General features: G+C 41.2%; 2 protein-coding genes across 4 annotated transcripts in view; both read left to right on the top strand.

Moving 5' to 3' along the window:
* The window catches only part of LOC111232758 (runt-related transcription factor 1-like), a 48,755-nt gene extending 42,756 nt beyond the window's left edge, over positions 1–5,999 (top strand). For all 3 annotated transcript variants that reach the window (XM_022760424.1, XM_022760406.1, XM_022760415.1), the window contains exons 7-8: positions 4,775–4,921; positions 5,011–5,999. In XM_022760424.1, coding sequence (XP_022616145.1) covers positions 4,775–4,921; positions 5,011–5,537 — 674 coding nt within the window. In that variant the 3' untranslated portion in view covers positions 5,538–5,999. The remainder of the gene's footprint in view (positions 1–4,774; positions 4,922–5,010) is intronic.
* Positions 6,000–11,694: 5,695 nt separating this feature from the next.
* donson (downstream neighbor of SON) lies at positions 11,695–19,812 on the top strand. The gene is made up of 12 exons (XM_022760994.1): positions 11,695–12,225; positions 13,185–13,259; positions 13,346–13,546; positions 13,629–13,807; positions 14,867–14,942; positions 15,488–15,590; positions 15,783–15,885; positions 16,370–16,519; positions 16,614–16,812; positions 18,012–18,081; positions 18,430–18,560; positions 19,595–19,812. The coding sequence occupies exons 1-12, from the start codon at positions 11,773–11,775 to the stop codon at positions 19,733–19,735; spliced, it is 1,881 nt and encodes a 626-aa protein (XP_022616715.1). The 5' UTR covers positions 11,695–11,772; the 3' UTR covers positions 19,736–19,812.
* The last annotated feature ends 524 nt before the right edge of the window (positions 19,813–20,336 follow it).

The raw sequence follows: 20,336 nt of genomic DNA, 5'->3' as shown, positions 1-20,336 counted from the left end.
TTGTCAAGGTTGCTAGGCAACGCCATAGTAAGGGCAGGCATATCCTCTGTAGACCGGACTGTCCCATTTGGGTTCAGCCTTCATGGTCTACAACGGGCCACACATTCATAGACCGTGTCATCCGAAGGATGTGGCCCCTGAATTGCGACACATCTATAGTAACGTGGACGTAGGCTCAGTCCCTGAGGATTGTTCAGAACAGAACCTCACCACATGGCAGGCAGTCTTCTTATAAGGACGGTAGAGTGGGTTCAAAGTGACAAGAGAGGCAGCTATGTTGTCTTTCTCACCCCTAAGTGGAGTGCCTCTTGCCTGCAGTGTGCTCAGTGCTGCCACCAATAGGCTGGAGGCTACGACATAAGTGAGCCTAGCTGCTGTTTGAACCAGTCCTTGTTAAAAAGTGGATTGGGTCATTTATAATCACTCAGCACAGCAGCATGTTACACAGGTGCTTTCATCCGCAGCTGCTCATCTAGACCCAAAGGAGCATCAGCTGTGTCTTTACATGGGAGTATGTTGCTAATGCTAGTGTTCTCTACTAGCCACGACATGTCTACACTGCAGATGTCTAAGGTGTAAAGGCACGACTGTAGTCTGTACATGACTGTACATGGTGGGAATCCTCATTTTAATCAAGTCCGGGTTAGAAAAATAAACGTTTCATGAATTTGTGCTTATTTATTTCTTACTTACTTACTTTTCTTACTTTATTTCAATTTGTCAGTTTAACTACAGTTTTAGTGCTGAGATGCAGAATGCAACAGAAATACAACAACTGTGTATGTGTGTGTGTGTGTGTGTGTGTGTGTGTGTGTGTGTGTGTGTGTGTGTGTGTGTGTGTGTGTGTGTGTGTGTGTGTGTGTGTTTCCCAAACTTGTGCATTGAGTTTGCATCAAACCTCAGTGTTCCTCCTTGTGGTTTTAGTATGATCTATTGTGGTCTGTGTGTGTATGTACCTGAGAGTGTGTGTGTGTTACCGTGGATACCCCCATGTCGCACCAAAGCACAGTATCTGTTCCTCTTCTGCCTTCGCTGGTAGTGACGCTCTGAGTGTGTCTGTTTACGCACACATGCACATACACTGTTGTGTATTGAAAGTTTTCTTTTGTGTGTGTGCATTTGCATGCGTGTGTGTGTGAGTGAGGAAGCAGGTCAGGCCTTTAGGAGGAAATGAGAGTCAGCTGGCAGGAAGTGCTACTATGGAAAAAAAAATTTAAACGCGAATACTTAACTGTCAGCATCAGAAAAAAACATCATCCACCACTGGATTCAAAACATTTACTGTATTAAGTCTCTTCTCGTCATTCTGATTGTCTGAGCACAGCCTTTTATATTTTATATTTTTTTTTTCAGGAAGATTTTACTTTGTATAAAGTTTCTTTTTGGCCCTTTTCTTTAATTTCCATGCATGTAGTTTGAAAGTGACAGGTTTTACTCAATTCAGAAAGAGACATCAACCAATCAAGAAGACATCCTTCTCTTTAAAGCTGCTGTATGTACGTTTTTGCTAGTGCTACATATGTAATGTTAGCAATAGCAGCTGTTTATTTACCAGTCTAGAGGAAACGTTGTGAGTTCAGCATCAAACTTCATTCCTTTACTCACCAACAGCTGTCTCCAGAGGTGGAAACAAACACTATTGTTAGCACGCTAACCAGCTAGCTTCAGCCCGTCGTGTCACTATTCCATAGGGAGTTACTGTAGCCTCCAGTCTATCCTGAAGACGTAGCTACTCAAAGGAAGTATCACCGCCACCCACGTTCAGCGTCAGATAAAACTTACATCCTTACTTCCTTTAAACATTAATATCACCTTCAGTTATTCTCCAAACCAAAACAAGACAAAATATTGTTGCTCTTATATTCTGAGTGACATGTTTAGCTGTGGGCGGCACGGTGGTGCAGTGGTTAGCGCTGTCGCCTCACAGCAAGAAGGTTCCGGGTTCGAGTCCCGGCTCGGACGCGGGGGCTCTCTGTGTGGAGTTTGCATGTTCTCCCCGTGCTTGTGTGGGTTCTCTCCGGGTACTCCGGCTTCCTCCCACAGTCCAAAGACATGCAGACAAGAGAGCTGTTAAGGCTTGGGATAGACTGTAGACCTGGGATAGAGTCCAGACCCTGTGACCCTTAAAGGATAAGCAAGATGGATGGATGGATGGATGGGTGATTGATAAGTGGATGGATGGGTGATTGATAAATGAATGGATGATGAATGGATGGATGGATGTTTGGAAAGATGGATGAATGATTGATGGATGGATGCATGGATGATGGATGAATGGATGGTTAGTTACCCACTCACCTGGAGCTGCAACTCCATCCCCAAGAAAGCTTATGCTAAGCTAGGCTAACATCACCATTAACATCCCTTAAAAACCCTCTGAGGTCGATGGATGCGGGGGTGGCATGTTTCTTTAATATCTTTGTGATAATACAGCGTACAAATATGGTTTAATGTCAGAATCTGCAGAGTCTCTACTTCCTGGTTCATATTCTTGCATGGTCGTACGTGACTCACTGAGGCCAATAAGCAGGCTTCTAACATTTGGTGAAAGCAGAGTCACTGACAACACTTTTACTTAACAAAACAATATTACAAAATTTCATTTTAGATATTTATTATTAGACATGCTACTATTTTAGGAAGCTAATATGTGTAAATTTGTTTTCACAAGGGAGGTGAATTATGTTTATATGCAAGAACCTTTAAAAGGTGATTTTAATAGACCTCAGAGTGTCGGGGTCCAGAACTTTGTCTGGTTCATTGTGTTTGTCTCCGAGACAAATATAGTAATGAGTATTGGTAGCACATGAGCATATAATTAAAGGAAGTGACTTTGTCTTCTGTTTCTCCTCTGAGATTTACATGGAGGTTTCACAGTCTGGTCATGACTCTGATCTTCAGATGTAGAGAAACACTGCGAGCTCATCCCTTCCTGCTTTCTGCTCTTCCCTCTCAAAGTGAAAACAGCAACAGGAAACCGTTATGAAGCCATTCAACACCTCGCTCTGTCTCTTTCTCTTTCCTTTCTCTCCTGGCACGCTCTCCCCTGTCGTCAGCCCCTGCTCAGCTTTCATTTCTCCTTTAATATCTGTCTTCCTTTCTTTCACTTCTCATGGTACAGAGTAATAAAAGCTCCGCCAAAGCAACGTCACGGGGAAAAAAAAGGGCTTGTGATGTGAATGTATGGCAAGTCAAAGGATTCAAAAAGATTTTTAATTCAGAACTCCATCAATCAGTACTCTGTTAGGTCTGGATTAGCTTGGGCCCCTGGTCTTTAGAGCCCCAGGATCATAATGTGGCAACTGGTTTGTGGTACTAAGATCAACTGTACGTGTGTTTTAAAGCTCAGTCTGATACCATACTGACATGATCATTTCCTTAAGGTGGATCCAATCGTGTCCTCTGTTCCACCTTAGAGGTCTGTGTTTTATTTTGTGGTTTTAAGGTTTCAGGTAAAACACTCAAAGAAACCAAATCCTGCAAGGTAGGATGGTGGTTCCAGGTGAGGGCGGTGACTGCTTTGTTGTGACATCACAAAGTTCAGAAAGTCCTGACAGCTGGTTTTAAGGCTCAGTTTCTGAATACAGGCTGTGTGCATTTCTCTGTGGACTGAGCGCTTTGATATTCTCACAGTATTAATATAGAACCTAGACCTGCTTTATAATCAAACACACAAACACATGGACATCTACCTTTATACTATATGGAGCTTGAATGACCTTTGGCTAGTGCTGATTTCTACAGTGTGTCCTCCAGAAGATTGTTTTCACCCCATACCAATTAATATTAGTAACAAAATTATTTTTGACATTAAATAGCCGACCATAAAACACCATTTTGTATTTTACCAGTATTCCCAAGCTGCCGGCCGTCTGTGACTCCTGCCCCACATCAGTGCACTCTGCCTGGTGAGAGAGGCCAAGAAAGGAGGGGGCTTGGCTCTTGGCCTGGGCCTCGCCACCACCCACAAACACACACACACACACACACACACACACACTTCAGTGCCTGGGAGAGCTCCTGGCACCACTTGAAAAGCCTTCATTCACATCTTGACTGCTGTGTACAGTTTGCTTCCTTGTCTGTCCGTGCGCACATGCGTACACACACACACACACACACACACACACTGTTGTCTGAAAGTCTGTGGATGATCAGTGCCCTTTATTAGACTGTGGGGGAAAAGACTGGATTGAATGAAAGAACTCAAACACACATGAACACACACACACTCTCCCCTTCATCCACCCCCACACTAAGTTAATTGCTTCCTCTCCTTCGACTCTTTTTCTTGTTTCTTTCACTATCAGCAGCTCAAGACCTTTTTTCTTATTTATTCAGTGCTATATTTTCTTTATATATTCATATAATTAATAATAATTAATATATTCATATCAAGTAAAAGAAACTATTTTCTCAGACCAAACAAAACTTTTACTTTTATTTGTTGTAAAATATTCTAAACTCAGTTCACTTCCTGATTCAGTTACATGACATAATATATTTTTTTCATACTCCATTCACATCTGAAGAAGGCCATGGGATACAGTCAAAAGCTTTCGAAGAAACAATAATTAAACCTTGAGTTTAGAGTTTGTTGAAATATAACAGGAAGAGTTCAGTTTCACTGTGACGATGACCACTCAGTTGTGTAATGTCTTCTGTGACTGAGGGGAGAACAACCCTGATGATGTCATAGTGATGTCATCAGAGATGGTGTGTGTGTGTGTCTCTGAAGGTGCAAGTGATTAAACTCTATCTCTCTCTCTCTCAGATTCCAGACAGATGCAGTCATCTCCCTCTTGGTCCTACGACCAATCGTATCCCTACCTTGGCCAAATAACCACGCCTACTGTCCACTCAGCCAATCCCCTTTCACCTGGCCGCTCCTCACTCAGTGACTTGTCCTCACGACTCTCAGGTAACACACACACACACACACACACATACACACACAACACTGGAGTGAGTAGATATGGATTGTGACCTTTGACTTTTGACCTCTCTCAGGTCCTGACCTCACAGCCTTTGGCGACCCCAGGATGACCTTAGAACGATCTTTCACTTCCCTCCCGGACCCCCGGGTCCACTACCCTCCCACAGCGGCGGCCTTCACCTACACCCCTTCCCACAACCCCGTCTCCAACAGCGCCCTTGGCATCACCATGGCAACGGCCATGGCGACCACCCCGACAGGGAGGTACCACACCTACCTGCCTCCTCCCTACCCTGCGAACGGCCACCACCAGGCTCAGAGCGGGCCCTTTCAGTCCACCTCCTCGCCGTACCACCTATACTACTCCACCGCCGCTGGCTCCTACCAGTTCTCCATGATGGCCGGGGGAGGGGGAGGAGGAGGTGACTCGCGCTCCCCTCCCAGGATCCTGCCACCATGCACCAACGCCTCCACAGGCTCCTCCCTCCTGCACCCCTCCCTGCCCAATCAGAACGAAGGAGTGGGTGTTGAGGTAGAGTCCAGCCATAGCAGCTCACCAACAAACATGGCCGCAGCTGAAGCTGTGTGGAGACCATACTGAAGCAGCCGAGCGGGGGAAAAGCCTCTGAATGACACACCCCACCCTGACTGTGGCTCTGAGCTCATTGGTTCCTACTGATGATATAAATGTTTAAAAACACCTCACAGATATGTCATTTCAGGACACAGGAGGACACAGTGCATTTGTTAGGGGACTATTTTCAGCGGCAGATAAACCCACATTTGCTGCTCTGGAGACTATTTCCAGCAGCAGGACTGTGTGTGTGTGTGTGTGTTCATGGTGATGAAGGAACATGGCATCAGTGACACAGTGAGCCTCATTGATGTGTGTTAATATGCACACACGCACACACAGACGGTAGGAGACAGTCATTGTTGGTGTTTGTCTGCATAACTCCTCCTCCCAGGATCCATCTGTAAGACAGACATACATTTTATCTATCAGCGCGTTTCAAGGCACTCAAGGATACGGAAGAGGATTAGGGAATTCTGACTTTAATCTCAGGATTTTGACATTAAACTCAGAATTCTGACTTTCTAAAAAGAAAAAAATCTTTTCACGTTAGGGCCACATGTGTTTTTGTTTGTTTTTTTGTTTGTTTTTTTTAATTTTGACTTTAATCTCAGAATTCTAACTTATTTTCAGAATTCTGGCGTTAATCTCAAAATTCTGAATTCTGAATTCTTTTCACATGTGGCCCTAATCCTCTTTCGTACAAGGACTACTTACAACACGCAGTAAATGAGATGAAATAGCAGGAAAACAAAATAAAATAAAATACAAAATAAATTAGAATAAATTTAATCAATAAATATGATTTCATCATAATTGAGGAAAACAAAATGCTTCTGTGCTGGTTAATAAACTGACATCATTTTATTAGTAAAAACACAATGATATTCAAAACTATTAACAAAATCCTGACCTTCAGGACTCCACACAACCAGGACTCACAGGAGGGTTCAGGATCATGACCATCAGTTGTGTCCGTCATCACATGACCAGGTGCTGGAGGAGAGCTCCTAGACGGAGCAGAGTGACTGACAGGTGCGCCGACCAATAGTCTCCCTGCAGGACGTAAACAGGAAATGAAGGAGAGTGTAACACTGACAGGTGCATGCAGCAGCACTGGACTGATCCCAGTTCAGCTTCTTTGTAAATTAACAGATGTTTGCCTCATTAATGTTGTTGTTGTTGTGAATAGATGGTTTGATCATATGGTGGCCTGTTTGTGTTTACCCTCACCCCCTCCCTCCATCTTTCCCCCGCCCCCTTCGTCTTTTAAAAAAAACAAAGAAACATGATCACATCACTGAGCTGGTTTCTACAGCCTCTGAAGCAAAAATGAACTTTGACCTTTGACCCTGACGTCACTGCAGACTTCAACTTTATCCTCACCTTTCACTTCTTAACTCTCGATTTGTTTTCAACATACACAAACATCAGCAGATATTTGGGGGGCCAGGACTCGGGTATCAAACTGTCACCATGGCGACTGAAGGCTGAGCTGTTCTACGTTGGTTAAGGGGGTTGATAGATTCCATGTTTATTACAGAGTGCTCTAATTAGACTGGATTCTAATGAGGTTTTAATCAGATTTGTCAAGTTTCAAAGGTTTAAATGATGACTCCATGATCCATTCATTTCCTCAATGCACTGAGAAATCATCACAGTATGAAGAGTGATGCGTTAACTTATTCCTACAATACCATTTATGGTAGCATGTCATGTCTGTGTGCGTGTGTGTGTGTGTGTGTGTGTGTGTGTGTGTGTGTGTGTGTGTGTGTGTGTGTGTGTGTGTGTGTGTGTTCACCCATGATTCACGGTTTGTTTTTACTGTATATAGCCATGGCTGTAAATGACACCTGCATTTGATCATGTTTTCATCACCCCTTCCTCTCTCTCTCTCTCTCTCTCTCTACACACACACACACACACAGACACACACACACACAGACACACACACACACAGACACACACACACACAGACACACACACACACACACAGCTTTTATTTGGAAATTGTTGATAGTGCACATTTGGTTGTGATTTATATAAATATTCTTGTGAAGAAAATACTGCTGTTGTCCTGTGGTCACTGCTCGTCTCATTTGTTTTCCTCTTAATATAAAAGTTTGTCTTGTACTTCTATCTTTGTGAGGACACTTGTTGACATATAGCCCCTTACCCTAACCCTAACCATCACAACTGAATGCCTAACCCTAACCTAAACCTAATTCTAATCCTAACCCTAACCCTAAATAAAGTCTTAACCCTCAAAATGCAATTTGAAGGTATGTCAGAAAGTGAGTACCAGCCAAAATGTCCTCACTCTGTTAGGAAAATATTTTTTTTGGTCCTCATGTAGCATTTACAAGTACACACACATCTCATCATTGTTCTTTCTGTCAGTTTAAACAAACACCTGAGTGAGAACTCACCTCCAGAACTCATGGCACATGACATCATGTTACCTCCATCTTCTCCAGCACCAGTTTGAAGCACTTCAGGGGGGAAAGTCATGGTCGATGTAGAACCGACAGAGGACCTCTTCTTTCATCCAGTAACTCCCAAACTTGACCATGATGGGTTGAGGTTTTGCCTCTGTGGTGTTCGGCTCAGTACCTTCTTTATCTTCAGGTATTCCCCAAATCCCTCCTGGTCCATCAGGTACAATCTCCGTTTGGTCAGTTCTCCCTCGTTGGCTCTCTTAAGCTTTTGTTTAATGTCAGAAAGCCGTCAGAGATTTCATTCAGGATATTTCGTAGACTAGCTTCAGCGCCATCCTCACCCTGTGGGGAGCTGCTTTGGCTGTCTTGCCTTGATTCAGAAACATTCTCTATCCCGTTCATGGTTGTTCAACTTCTAGTAAAAACGCCTTTCTCCATTATAAAGCAAAATATGCACTGAGATTGACAAATTAAGTTTTTTTAACAACCCTGGGATTGTTCAGGAAAACCAAAAGCAACAACACTGTCACTACAATGAGGAAGAATTGACTCTGATGGTGGAGCCATGTGTTTCATACGCAGGCAGATAACATCCCAGAGCCGGACTTTAGATGGACGCTACAGACCAGCTAACCATGTCTCAATATCTCTGTCTGTCTTTCTGTATTTCAGTATTACTTCTGATCGACTTCAGACTTTCCAGGTGTGTCGCAGAGGACATGAGGAAGTGCACTGTTTTTTTTGGAAGAGCAGTTGTGAAGAAAGTAAAAAAATACAAACGTAAAATAATCAAAAAACACCCAATGACATCACAGCTGTGACAGCAGCCTGCCAAGCAATCAGCCCAACAGGCACGAACAAAACCATGGCGGAAGCTGATTGTCCCACAGGTGATGAAAGGGGCTGTTTGGGATTAAACACCCAGGAACCAGCAGGGGTTATGGGTGTCTATAGGAGCATCTGAGAATTTCAACTGAGATTTTGAGAGTCCTGTGATTTTTCTATATTAACCGGAAACTGCAGTTCTGAGAAGGACTAAATTTCTTGGTTGCAGCAGACACAGTGTTCACTGTGATGGATCACCTATAAAAAAAAATCTGTGGCCAGTTGCACAGAGATATTTCAGACTAGTCTGTTGTGTTGGTCCAGTCTTAATTCTGCCCACAGATTAGTCTGAAGTTAGTCAGACCGTTTCACAGAAATAAAGACTGACTAATTTTAAAACAAAGAAATAAGTCATTTCACCCACAGGATAACTCAGGACTAAGACCAATGTTACCATGGTAACAACCAATGACACCTGCGCTGAGCAGTAGCACCCAACAACAAGAAACAGGAACACATGGCTCGCATGTGGTTTGAGGGCAATGAGAAGGGAAAGACTTTCTTTTTATTGTTACACTTTTCAATTCAAACGTCTTTGTTACTGTTGAATTCTTCCAAAACACAAACATTTTCTGCTGAGGTAAACGGAGCTGAGCAGTTGGATGCTGTTCCTTTCTTTTATTTTTTTATGAAAAGTCTTAATTTACCCACAATTCACTGCACCACAGTCTGGTTTAAGATAGCCAAGAACTGAACTGCCTTGTGCAGCAGATGAATTTAGACGTCTATCTGATGTCTGACTATTTGTTATATCTTAGACTCACTGTCTTTGTGAAACCAGCCCTTGATGAGTGGAAAGGCCATGGTAACCAGTTGAATACTGGTTTTAATTTCTGTTTTATTTGTCAAGTCAAACTGTGCACAGCTTTAAAAGGTACACATGAGTCATTGTGTTTGTTTGCAGCTGTTTGCAACAATGATATCGATGGTTCAGTGTCAGGATGTTTTTGAATTGTGCTCGCAGCACAGTGGAGAGTGGCGTCGCCTTAGAGAACAGGGACATCTAGTTGTCGAATGGCATCATGACACCCCAGTGTGGCAGTCTGAGGAAATGAGACTCAGTTTCTTTAACCTGTAAAACTGAAAGTTTAAAACATTTTTACAAGATAAACAAAACTGATAGTTCATACAAATAGGCATCTGTACTCCCACAGCAACTATGCAAGTTAGATTCTCTGTGAAATAGTTTATTATTCCTACTGTGATAAACCTAAACAACTGTTAAAGAAAACTAAAGTATGGATTCCTTAAGCTGAATCTTATCAAATGGGGGTTCATGGGGTCTAATGCATATCCATATGGGGGTCAAAAACATTTCAGTCAAAGTCATTAGGGATCAATTACCATCCTTGAATCACTGTTTTGATGCTTAAGGTGCTAGTTTTCTCTCTCCAGCCAAACCACCTGAGACAAGAATTGATTTCCTAACAGCAGCCATCATTTTACACTGGGCTGAGCTTCAGGTGTGATGTGATTGATGACCCAAAGTAATGACAAATTAACAGGCAGCCAGAATTTACATAATGTCCTATTAATCACTGTGACAGAGGGACAGAGGTGGTGATTGTGAGAAGGGGGGGGCATTCAGCATCTAGATGTCCCTGTTCTTTAACCAACAACTCCAACAGGAAAATTCCACGAAAGTCAAGAGATTTTTTTTTTAATGTATTCAATCATTGATAAAGATAAAGACTTGTGCGGTTGTAATGTGAAAGTTTTTTTTCTCAATCTTTATTGAAAAACATTTGAATATACAAACAATATAGACATGTGGTCAACACAGATGTGGACATAGAGTCAAGAGTAAGAATTACAATATAAACAAAAGCAATGAAAAAAAACCATTAAAAAAAGATAGGAATAAGCAAAAAACACAAACTGGTATAATGAATTACATTACTGTAAAATTAAAACTCCAGCATACAGTTTGACAGTTTTATCACTTCTTTTCTTTAGTATTTATAAGTTGAAGAGACAGTAGTTATTCTGCATTTATGTATGTGAAATTTACCATATAGGATCAACAAATTTATTATTATTATTATCATTAGGATAAATTACGACTCAACTGCTTCATTCTTGAAGATGACAAGTATAATTAAGACAAAATTATGCCAGAATAAATTAGACAAGACATAAACTAAATTTAAAACTGATAATTAATAATTTACACGTGGTACAGATGTTAATTAATTCATTATTAATGATCTATTCACCATTGAGCACATGATGTCTATATAGGCAGTCTTAAAAGGCAACACACATGTTCTGAGGGGTATGTATAATTGAGTTGTTTTACAGTGAACCAGATATGCCGTTCATTTTCCAGACTCAAAAGATGTGAGGGGTTGTGATCACGTGACCTGGTGGTTAAATACTGCTTATTTCGTTTTGAAAGTGATTCATTCAGTGAAATTCATTCTCCTCGAGTCTGAGGACTTTCTTTGTAGAATTTTATTTAATTCAACTAAGATGTCAATTTACATTCACGTCCTTATTTCTTTATATGCAGGCAGTGTTTATATTTCCGAATGTGCTGATGTAGTATTATTTCTAGGCTGCATTTCCAAAAGGACAAAACCAAACTCTATGCACAGGGGTACCGTGAAACAAACAGCAAAGATATTAAAGAAATATTTTTAAGGCTTTACAAGTTTTTACTGCTTTACTGTTCTTCAGTCTATGTAATGAATAAATATAGTGATCAAATATTATTTTGAATTGTTGTTGTTGCTTCTTTTTAGTCGAGTCGAGTCTGACAATAGAAGTCAATTTTTCCATGATCACAAACGCAACACGCGTCGACTCTTTTACGTCAGCACGTTACGCGCCAAATTCGTTTGGTGCGGAAGGCGCAACAACGAAACACCAGCAGGTCGAATTTTCTTAAAATTCTATCATTAATTTTCTGGCATTTTTTCGAACAGTCCTTCCTTGGTATGTCTCAGCAAGCAGGCTACTCGCCCAGCTTCAAGCGACCGGCGGAAATCATGCGAATGAGGCGGAAAAGAGCCCGAAGCGATGCCGGTGTCTTCTCCAGCCCGAGCGGGCAGGACTCCTCCAGGAGTCCTGGACAGAGCGGCTCATCTCCTGCGTGTGTCCGGCCTTTCTCCCCGGGGCCGCTATTCAACCCTCAGAACTGCTCCGGAGGCGGGATAAAACGCAGAAACCCCTTCGCAAACATTGAAAATACATACAGCCCCAAAAAGAAGTTTCTGATTCATAACGACGACGGGAATGCTGAAGCTACCAACAGTGACCGGATAAAGAGACCAACAGAGAAGGGGGGAGAGGCGGACATGTCAACAACGACAGACTGTCAAGGAGTTTTATCTTTTAGCGCCAGTTTGACCGAGGCTGAAAAACAGGAACACCGAGATATCTCCAGCAAGGTCGGTGCTAACACCAACACTTCGGACTGTAGCCTACTTGACAAATATAACTATGAGCTGTTGTTTAGTGGCAGAATCGCGATAATATCATATATTGCGATATTTGTCCTGGATTGTAAATAGATATTACATTTTGGATATGGTTACAGTTACTTCTCGTTTCCTCTTATCCATGTAATGACCTCTTTTTAAAAAATAATTGTACATTCTGCAATTCAAACACTGAGACCATAGAGCATCTTTTTATTTTAATTTAACAAGGATCTTTTGGGAGGCTTTCCAGTATTGGATAACATGCAACAATTGCACTATTCAATAATAAGTAAATACTTTTAGCAAAATACTTTATAAGTAAGTGATGTGTCTTAAAAACCACACCTATATTTGATGACTATATAAATGAAATAGTATATAAAAATATGTGAAATGCTGTTACATTAAAGTCCAACTTCTATATGAATATCTATGCATGTTAATATCTGATTGACCACTTATTTTGTTATTTAATTAATTTTTTTAAGTTTATTATTTTTCTTTAATTTTCTTATTATTTATTCATTTTCTTTCTTATGACCTATAATGTTCTTATTATTATTACTGTTACAAAGATTGTCAGTGAAAAAAAAAAAACTCAGTTAGCTAAATCTGGTTTGTTTGTTAGTCAAGCTAAAAAAGGCACAGAACTTAAGCGTTAGCTAACGTTGTCGATACGGGTTTGTCCCATGTTTGTGTGTTTCCTGTGAACCTAACATGTTAAAGCTCTTATAGTAGCTTGTTGTTACAAAGACATTATTTTTACTTATTTTAACACAGTAGGTAGGGCCCATCCTGCAATCCCCATGGATGTTTTTAATTCTACATGTCTGAAAAGCAGTTGATATGTCAGATGTGTCTGATCATTTTAGTTTTTGGGTGGAATATGTTTTCATAATTCCATCATCATTTGTCCTCTGCTGTAGAAGAGCCTCACTTTCTCTGAAGATGACTCGCTGTTTGAGGAAGAGGAGGAAGACATAAAAAGTCCCCTGCTGAAGGTTTTTTCTCTACTTTTGATGAGTCACATCTCTACATGTTTTTTGGTTATGTGTGTGTTCAGTTATTCAAACTGTTCTCTTCCCAGAGTCCTCAGGCCATCGCTCCTGCCTCTATAGCTCCTCCCATCTGCACGGAGTATCCAGCAGACTGGAGCCTGAAGACCCGTCTCCTCTTCACCTCCCCGCTCTCACTGTCATGGGCTGAACAGCCCAAAGCCCAGGAGGAAGCTCTGGGACTGAGCCAGCACTGCAGAGCTCAGTTCAGCACCCTGCCTCACAGTCTACAGGTAGCATCTTTATGTCAGTAGTACATGTGACCTTACAGTGAGAACAGCGCTCAGTGAACCTGTTGCCCACCCCCCCCCACAGGATCCCAGGTCCTGCTCAGAGCTGCGCTGTGCCTTCCAGCAGAGTCTGGTCTACTGGCAGCACCCCTCCCTGCCCTGGCTCTCTCTGTTTCCCAGGATCAATGCAGAGAGGAGCTTCACAGGGAAGAGCACCCCCTGGGCGCAGGACGCATCACTGCAGAAGAGTCTCATGAGTGAATGGTGAGTTCACATATTATAAGGTTCTATCTGCGTTCTGAGCAGTTTGGAGATATTGAGCTTCAAAGTTTTTGCATTCCAAATGGTAGAACTGATGTAGAACAGGTCTCTTTAATACATAAAGATGACAGACACCCTAAATGTGTTCTACATGTACAATATTAATTTTGTAAGTGAGGCTTTTTGGAACATGTCAAATGCAGATAGAACCTTGTAACCCTGAGATCACCGGAATTACAAGGTTCTATCTTAAAAAACATGAAAAGAAGCAACGATTTTTTCGAACACTTTACCTGTAATTAGTTTTAAAATATAACATTAGTGTTGTAACAAGTATCAGAAAGTTAAATTGAATGTTCTATGACATTTCTATGACATTTATTCCTTGTTTTATGATGAATAATTTTTTTCTTATTGAATAAAAAGCATTGCAGGTTATGTATAAAGCTCAGTGCTAAATATTTGAAGTTTCCTTTAGGTTAGACAGGAAGTGTGAGTAGCAGGTCGGTGTAAAGGCAGGATTAGGTTTCGTTTTATATCAGAAATGTTGACTCTGATGCACCAGAATATGTTTTATTTTTTGGGGGGAAAAGATGGATAAAGACCCCATCAATAAATGTAGTGTTTTTAATTACCTTTAGGCATTGGAGGGCTAGCATGCTATTGTAATAAAAGTGAAAATAAACTCCTCCCCTTATTCTTATTACCGGACATTTTCTCATCTCCACTCAGTTTTCTGTCTTATCTGCCACTTTTCCCGCTGTCACTGAACAGTGAGACCACATGACAAGAGAAGCAGAATCTGACTGGTTGTCTTGTGTGCATTCTAAGTTGGCTCAGAAGTAGAACATTATAATGCCCAGTTAGAGTTTGAATTTGTTTTCTCAATAAGAAGTCCAAAAATGAATACAACTTCAAAAAAACAATTCACATAATGTTAATAGCTTGTCACAGAATAAAAATATGTAATATAATAATAGCTAAATTTGAACTGAAATGTCATCATCATCAAAAACGCATCACTGAATTGTCACATGACAGTATTCTCTCTGTCTGTCTCAGGTCGGTCAGTCTGTCATCTCTCTACAGTCTCCTGAAGGCCAGACTCTGTCCTTACTTCTACCTCTGCTCCTATCAGGTAGGTGTGGGGCGACCCCTTCTCTCTGTCCCATTTCCTGTCACTTTTAACTGTCCTGTGGAATAATAAAGGCATAAGGTTAGCAGGGGGGTGGTGAAGTGTATGAATGAATGATGTTTGAATTAAAAGTACAAAACCATAAAAGAGCTTTAAGTATATAGCTTTTGTATGCATTTATGTATTCATTAATTCATTCATTCCATTATTCATCTATCTATCTTCTAACATTAACACCCTGGTATAGATCCCTTGCTTCACTTTTATGTCCTCTTGGCTTTTATTTTGACTTTTTACACTTCCTATTCCTGTTGTTTGGAAACCAAAAACAAACAGACCACATAATTTGGTATTTGGTTTCAAACAAAATGATGATAAAAGGAATTGTCAAAAACATAAAACTGACTATTCTGATTGGTTTTTCAAAATCGTTGTTCCATTTTGGTTTCAAAAGTTTGTTTTATTTGTTTAGTTTTTTTTTTTAATTACAAATGAATTATGGATTATCCGATGACACCCAGACCCCCTCTCTTCTTCTGTGGTGTCAGTTCACAGTGTTGTTCAGGGCAGCGGGTCTCGGTGGCTCCAGCACCATCACAGCTTTGATTTCTCCTACAACTCGGGGTCTCAGAGAGGCGATGAAGGCTGAGGGTGAGGAGCTCACCTCTTCATACAAGTTAATACTTCAGTAAAATAGCTAGGAGTTCTAAGTTTGATATTTTCATGTACACACATGTATTTAAACACATGGAAAAAGTAGAAAGTAAAAGCAAAAATGTTTTATACATTGTTGTCTTTAAACCTTAAGTCTTCTCTCATTTATTTAACTTATTACCTGTTCAGGTATAGAGTTCAGTCTCCCTCTAGTGGAGGAGGAGAGGAAGAACAAGGACCAACACACACTGCACCAGGGAGAGGAGGAGGAGCACAGGAAGGGAGCGGAGGAGTGAGTGTATTCTCTGTCCCATATAAACAGCATCACACCTTAAAGTCACGTTGACTCTAAATACTTTACTAGTGTGGTTATGAATCTCCAGAAAATCTGGAAAAGATTGTTGTCTTTTATCTCACAGTCTCCAACATTATCACATCTTCCCTGATGTAGTTTTCACTACGGCGTAATAAAAAACTAAATCCATTGTGCTTCTTTTAACTATTAAACGATAGCAAATGTAATTACTTCATATTATGATTTAAATTATTATGTCTGTATAAAAATCAGTATATATGTCAAATATCAATATCAGCCTCAAATATCCAGTATCACACTGTAAACATGATGATCCAGCATTTTATTCTTATACTTGTCAGACTGTGAACATCTCTGAAATATTATTAACAATAATAACAATTATTATTATATCAATAATAATAACAATGATAATAATAATAATAATGATATTTAGCTTGTTTTGTATTTTTTACTGAAGGTGTTCTGAGCTGAAACAAGGTGTCGACTGTCAGGCAGCTGATGAAGAGGATGGATGCGATGATGATGATGATGACGGTGGCCTCTCCTGGCTGAAGGAGATGGGAGTCCAGGACAAAATCAAGAAGCCAGATAGCATCAGCATACAGCTGTATCCTTCTGCCGTGTTTGTAGCAATATGTCTAAATTTCATTGAACGCAGCAGTAAGAAAGTCTGGTCACAGCTCCTTGACCTCTTGTCTTAGTCGTAAGGAGGGTCACACGGTGTGTCTGGACCATAAACCTGAATCGGTGGTGTGTGTGGAGGGGTCTCACACCTTCACCCTCATCAACTTCCTCATTAACTGTAAGAGGCTGGTGGCTGCAGCTGGTTCCCAGGCCGGGTTACCACCAACGCTGCTGGCCCCCATTGCTTTCAGAGGAGCAGCAATGCACACACTGAAGGTAAGGACACAAATTTCAATGAAGTAGCCCTCGCCCTGTGTTTCACCTACATGTGTGAAAATCAGTTGGTACAAGTAACATGCCAAGACTTACAAAAAAGCCGCTTGCACCCATACCCTAAATCCAACAGGAAGTCAGCCATTTTGAATTTACTCTGCAATTTTGGTGCCGTTTTTACGATTTAAGGACGTCATACTTTAACAAACACTTCTTAGAGAATTAATCAAATCCACCTCATATGTGGTCGGTCTAATCTTAAGCCCTTTGTGATGCTAAATTGCGAATTGCAAAGCTTTTGAATTTTCGTTGAACGTGCCGGTATAGCGGATTTCAAGGTTTAGCCATGAAACAGGAAGTTGTTATAACTCAAGCACACATTGTCCAAACTGCCCCAAACTGTATTTGTTTGATAAGAGAATTTGATGTGCTCCTACCCACACCTACCTCAAACTTGGTCAGAGTATTCTTAAAACTTCAATGATGCCTCAATGTGAAGTTGTTATAACTCAAGTATGCATTTTCCAATCTGCTCCACTCTTCACATGTCAACAGGAAGTAACCCTTGAGTGACCATCATCATTTGATTTAAATAAAATTTTTATGCTCTGGTTTACATTTGACAAACAGTAATATAATACAGGTTGGCGGCGTCAAGTGGCTTCCTGGCAGCGGTGCTAAGGTTCTCTCTCTCTTTGTCTCTCTCTTCCTCACTCTCTCATCCTGCTACATCAACGGGCCGTGAAAAAAATCCATAAAGTGTTACCTGTCCCTGTCAGTCTCTGTACCGGCGTCTCTGTGCGCCTGTCATTCAGGGTGAGCAGAGGCAGGTCTGAGCTCAACCTTTAGAGAACTGACCCGAGCTGCTGACCGTTGTTATTTGTTTGACACAACATGAAGCAGTGAAGTTGTGTGTGTTGTCCAGAGTCTCAGCTCTTAACTGAAGTGCAACTTGAGTCCAAATCACAAACTCTCCATCTCCGGTTCACCAGACGTGAGAGCGACAAAGAAAGATGATGGAGAGTGAAAGTGTAAATCTAGAGCAGGAGGAGGGGGATGAGAAAGCATCCTGACCGACTCTAGATGAGGGAGAGGAAGTTATTACTAAAAGGGTGAATTCACCCACCCCTAACACACACACACACACACACACACACACACACACACACAGCTGTTATTATGTCTGAGTGTTTGTTTTTCAGGCCCGCAGTGTGAACGTGAAGACCCAGGTTGGTTCTGTGTACCAGAACATCAGCAGTCTAGAGATCACAGGTACTAATAATGTGTCAGTCTATCTCTAAATAACTTCCCTGCTCTCATCTCCAAGCTCATTGGTTTCTCCTGAATAGTATCAAAAACAAACAAGTTAAGTATCTCCTACATTAGAAATGATTACAACCTCTGTCTCCACCTTCCTACTATCAATATATAAATATTATTTTCTATAGATATCATATCATCATAAATTATCTTGGCTACGATTTGACCTACTCACCTGTTTGTTGTCACCAAGTCTGTTTTATTTAGATCAAACAGATCAAAAGAAGGTGGAGCTTATCTCTCGTGTGATCACGTTTTTTTTCCTTCACTGTATTTCTTTGTGTTTTTTCCTTCCTGTAGGACCTGTCCTCCCCTCCTCCCTCCATGCCATCACCGCCCTCCTCCGTCCGTCACAGAAAGGAAACTTCTCAGCCACTCTGTACACACACACCCCGACTGCTGTCATGAACATAGGCAACATCAGGCCACAGGTAAGACAGGGCAACAGGCTCAGACAGGAAAGTATTCACCTTCACTTTTTGTAGATTTGATTGCTCATAAATCAATAATCCATAATCACAAAGTAAAACTGTTTGTAGGAATGTGTATATCTGTGGTGAACTGAGCTGATTGAGTTCAGAAAGACACACACCTGTAGATCAGGTCCAACAGCTCACCTGCAGGACAGGGACCATGAAGTCCTGTGAACTCTCTGTAGACTTCTGTGATCAAACTATGGTGAGACAGAGATCTGGACAAAAAGATCTGACTGTTCCCAGGAGAACAGTGGGAACAAGAACTGGAACCTGGACTCTTTTAGAGCTGATGTCCAGACAAACTGAGGGACCGGGTGAGAAGGACCTGGGTCAGGGAGGAGCTTCAGAAGTCCTCTGCAGAGATGGAGAAGCTGCTGGAAGGAATAGCATCAATCAGGTCTTTATGGTAAAGAGACAATACAGACACACTGGGTGGAAAAGACATGTCTGCAGGAGTTCTCAGGAGCAAGGACAGGGAGACTGGTCAGAGGAAAACCTGATCCGGAGTCCAGGAGATCTGGTTCACTTTTCAGCTCCACGTGACCCGAAGCTTCAGGACCAGTCTCTGACTGTCCCTGACTGTCCTAGACAAAGTCCAGACCTGAACCTCCATAGACCATCTGTGGAGAGACCCGAAGAGGACAGTTCACAGACACTTCCTGTCCAGGCTGAGTCTGAGAGGATCTGTCAGGAGATAAACTGATCCAGATGCAGGTTCAGAGCCTGTAGAGACCGGATCATGGCCGAGTGTACCCCCATATCCCAACCTGGCAGCTCAGCATAGATCCACACATCTTACATTTTGGACAAAGAGACAGACATTCACATAGGCTAACATTAGCTTGTTCAGGGTAACATAGCAACAGCTCATAACACAGATTTAGCATCAAGTCTTGGCACCAAATTTCCTCTCTTGTGCATGTATCTCTTTTGCTCCATTTGGTGGTCGTTCACTAAACATGCACTCACTCAAGTGTCTGTGTTTGCAGTGCACTACCTCCTCTGTGGACCTGTCCGACTGTGGGCTCCACCCTGCCTCCATCCAGCAGCTGCAGCAGCCCTCCAGCCTGGGGAAGAGCTCTCTGACTCACATCAACATGAATAACTACAGCTATACCTGGAAGAACTGAAGGGAAGAAGCAAAAAGTCTGTTCTGTTGTTTTAGCCTGTGGAGATTGATCCTGAAGAGCTGCTGATGGAAGCTTCTCTTAAAAAAAGCCTTTTAAAGACACATTATTTTGCATTACATTGTTTTTTTACTTTTTTTTTTTACTTCAAGCTGTAATTGACTTGTGCTGCTTATTTGCAAATGCATTTTAATTCTAATTTGTTTTATTTTGGGGAAAACTAATTTTTGTATTTTTTTTTCAGTTCAATTTTATATCAAATTAAATTTATTGGTGCTCTGAAACAAATGTTTTCTCTGTGGAGTTTAAGTGTTCGAGAGTATATAGTGATAAAAACAGTTTTACCGTGTGGATGTACTACAACAGCAGAAGACCATATCAGGTTCCACCAATAACAGAAACCTTACACTACAGTGGACACTGGACAGTTGAAGAGTGGAAATATATACATGTATATAACAACTAACATGTTATATGTTTATAAAAATGTGACCATTTCTACAACTCAGACTAATGTTTATATAAAAATTTATAATTTTATTATTATTATTACATTGTGACCATGTTTTGTCTCCATCAGATCATGGTCTCAGGTTTGCTGTTG

The sequence above is a fragment of the Seriola dumerili genome, unplaced genomic scaffold (genome assembly GCF_002260705.1).
Source record: "Seriola dumerili isolate Sdu_G_001 unplaced genomic scaffold, Sdu_1.0 BDQW01000018.1, whole genome shotgun sequence".
Taxonomy (NCBI): Eukaryota; Metazoa; Chordata; class Actinopteri; order Carangiformes; family Carangidae; genus Seriola; species Seriola dumerili.
This window is presented reverse-complemented; position numbering and strand designations above follow the sequence as displayed.

Excerpts from the sequence above, each read along its gene's own strand:
- donson (XM_022760994.1), top strand. The coding sequence starts at position 11,773 with ATGTCTCAGCAAGCAGGCTACTCGCCCAGCTTCAAGCGACCGGCGGAA. Across the intron at positions 13,547-13,628 it reads CCCTGCCTCACAGTCTACAG|GATCCCAGGTCCTGCTCAGA; the intron begins GTAGCATCTTTA and ends CCCCCCCCACAG. Across the intron at positions 18,082-18,429 it reads CAGCAGTCTAGAGATCACAG|GACCTGTCCTCCCCTCCTCC; the intron begins GTACTAATAATG and ends TCCTTCCTGTAG.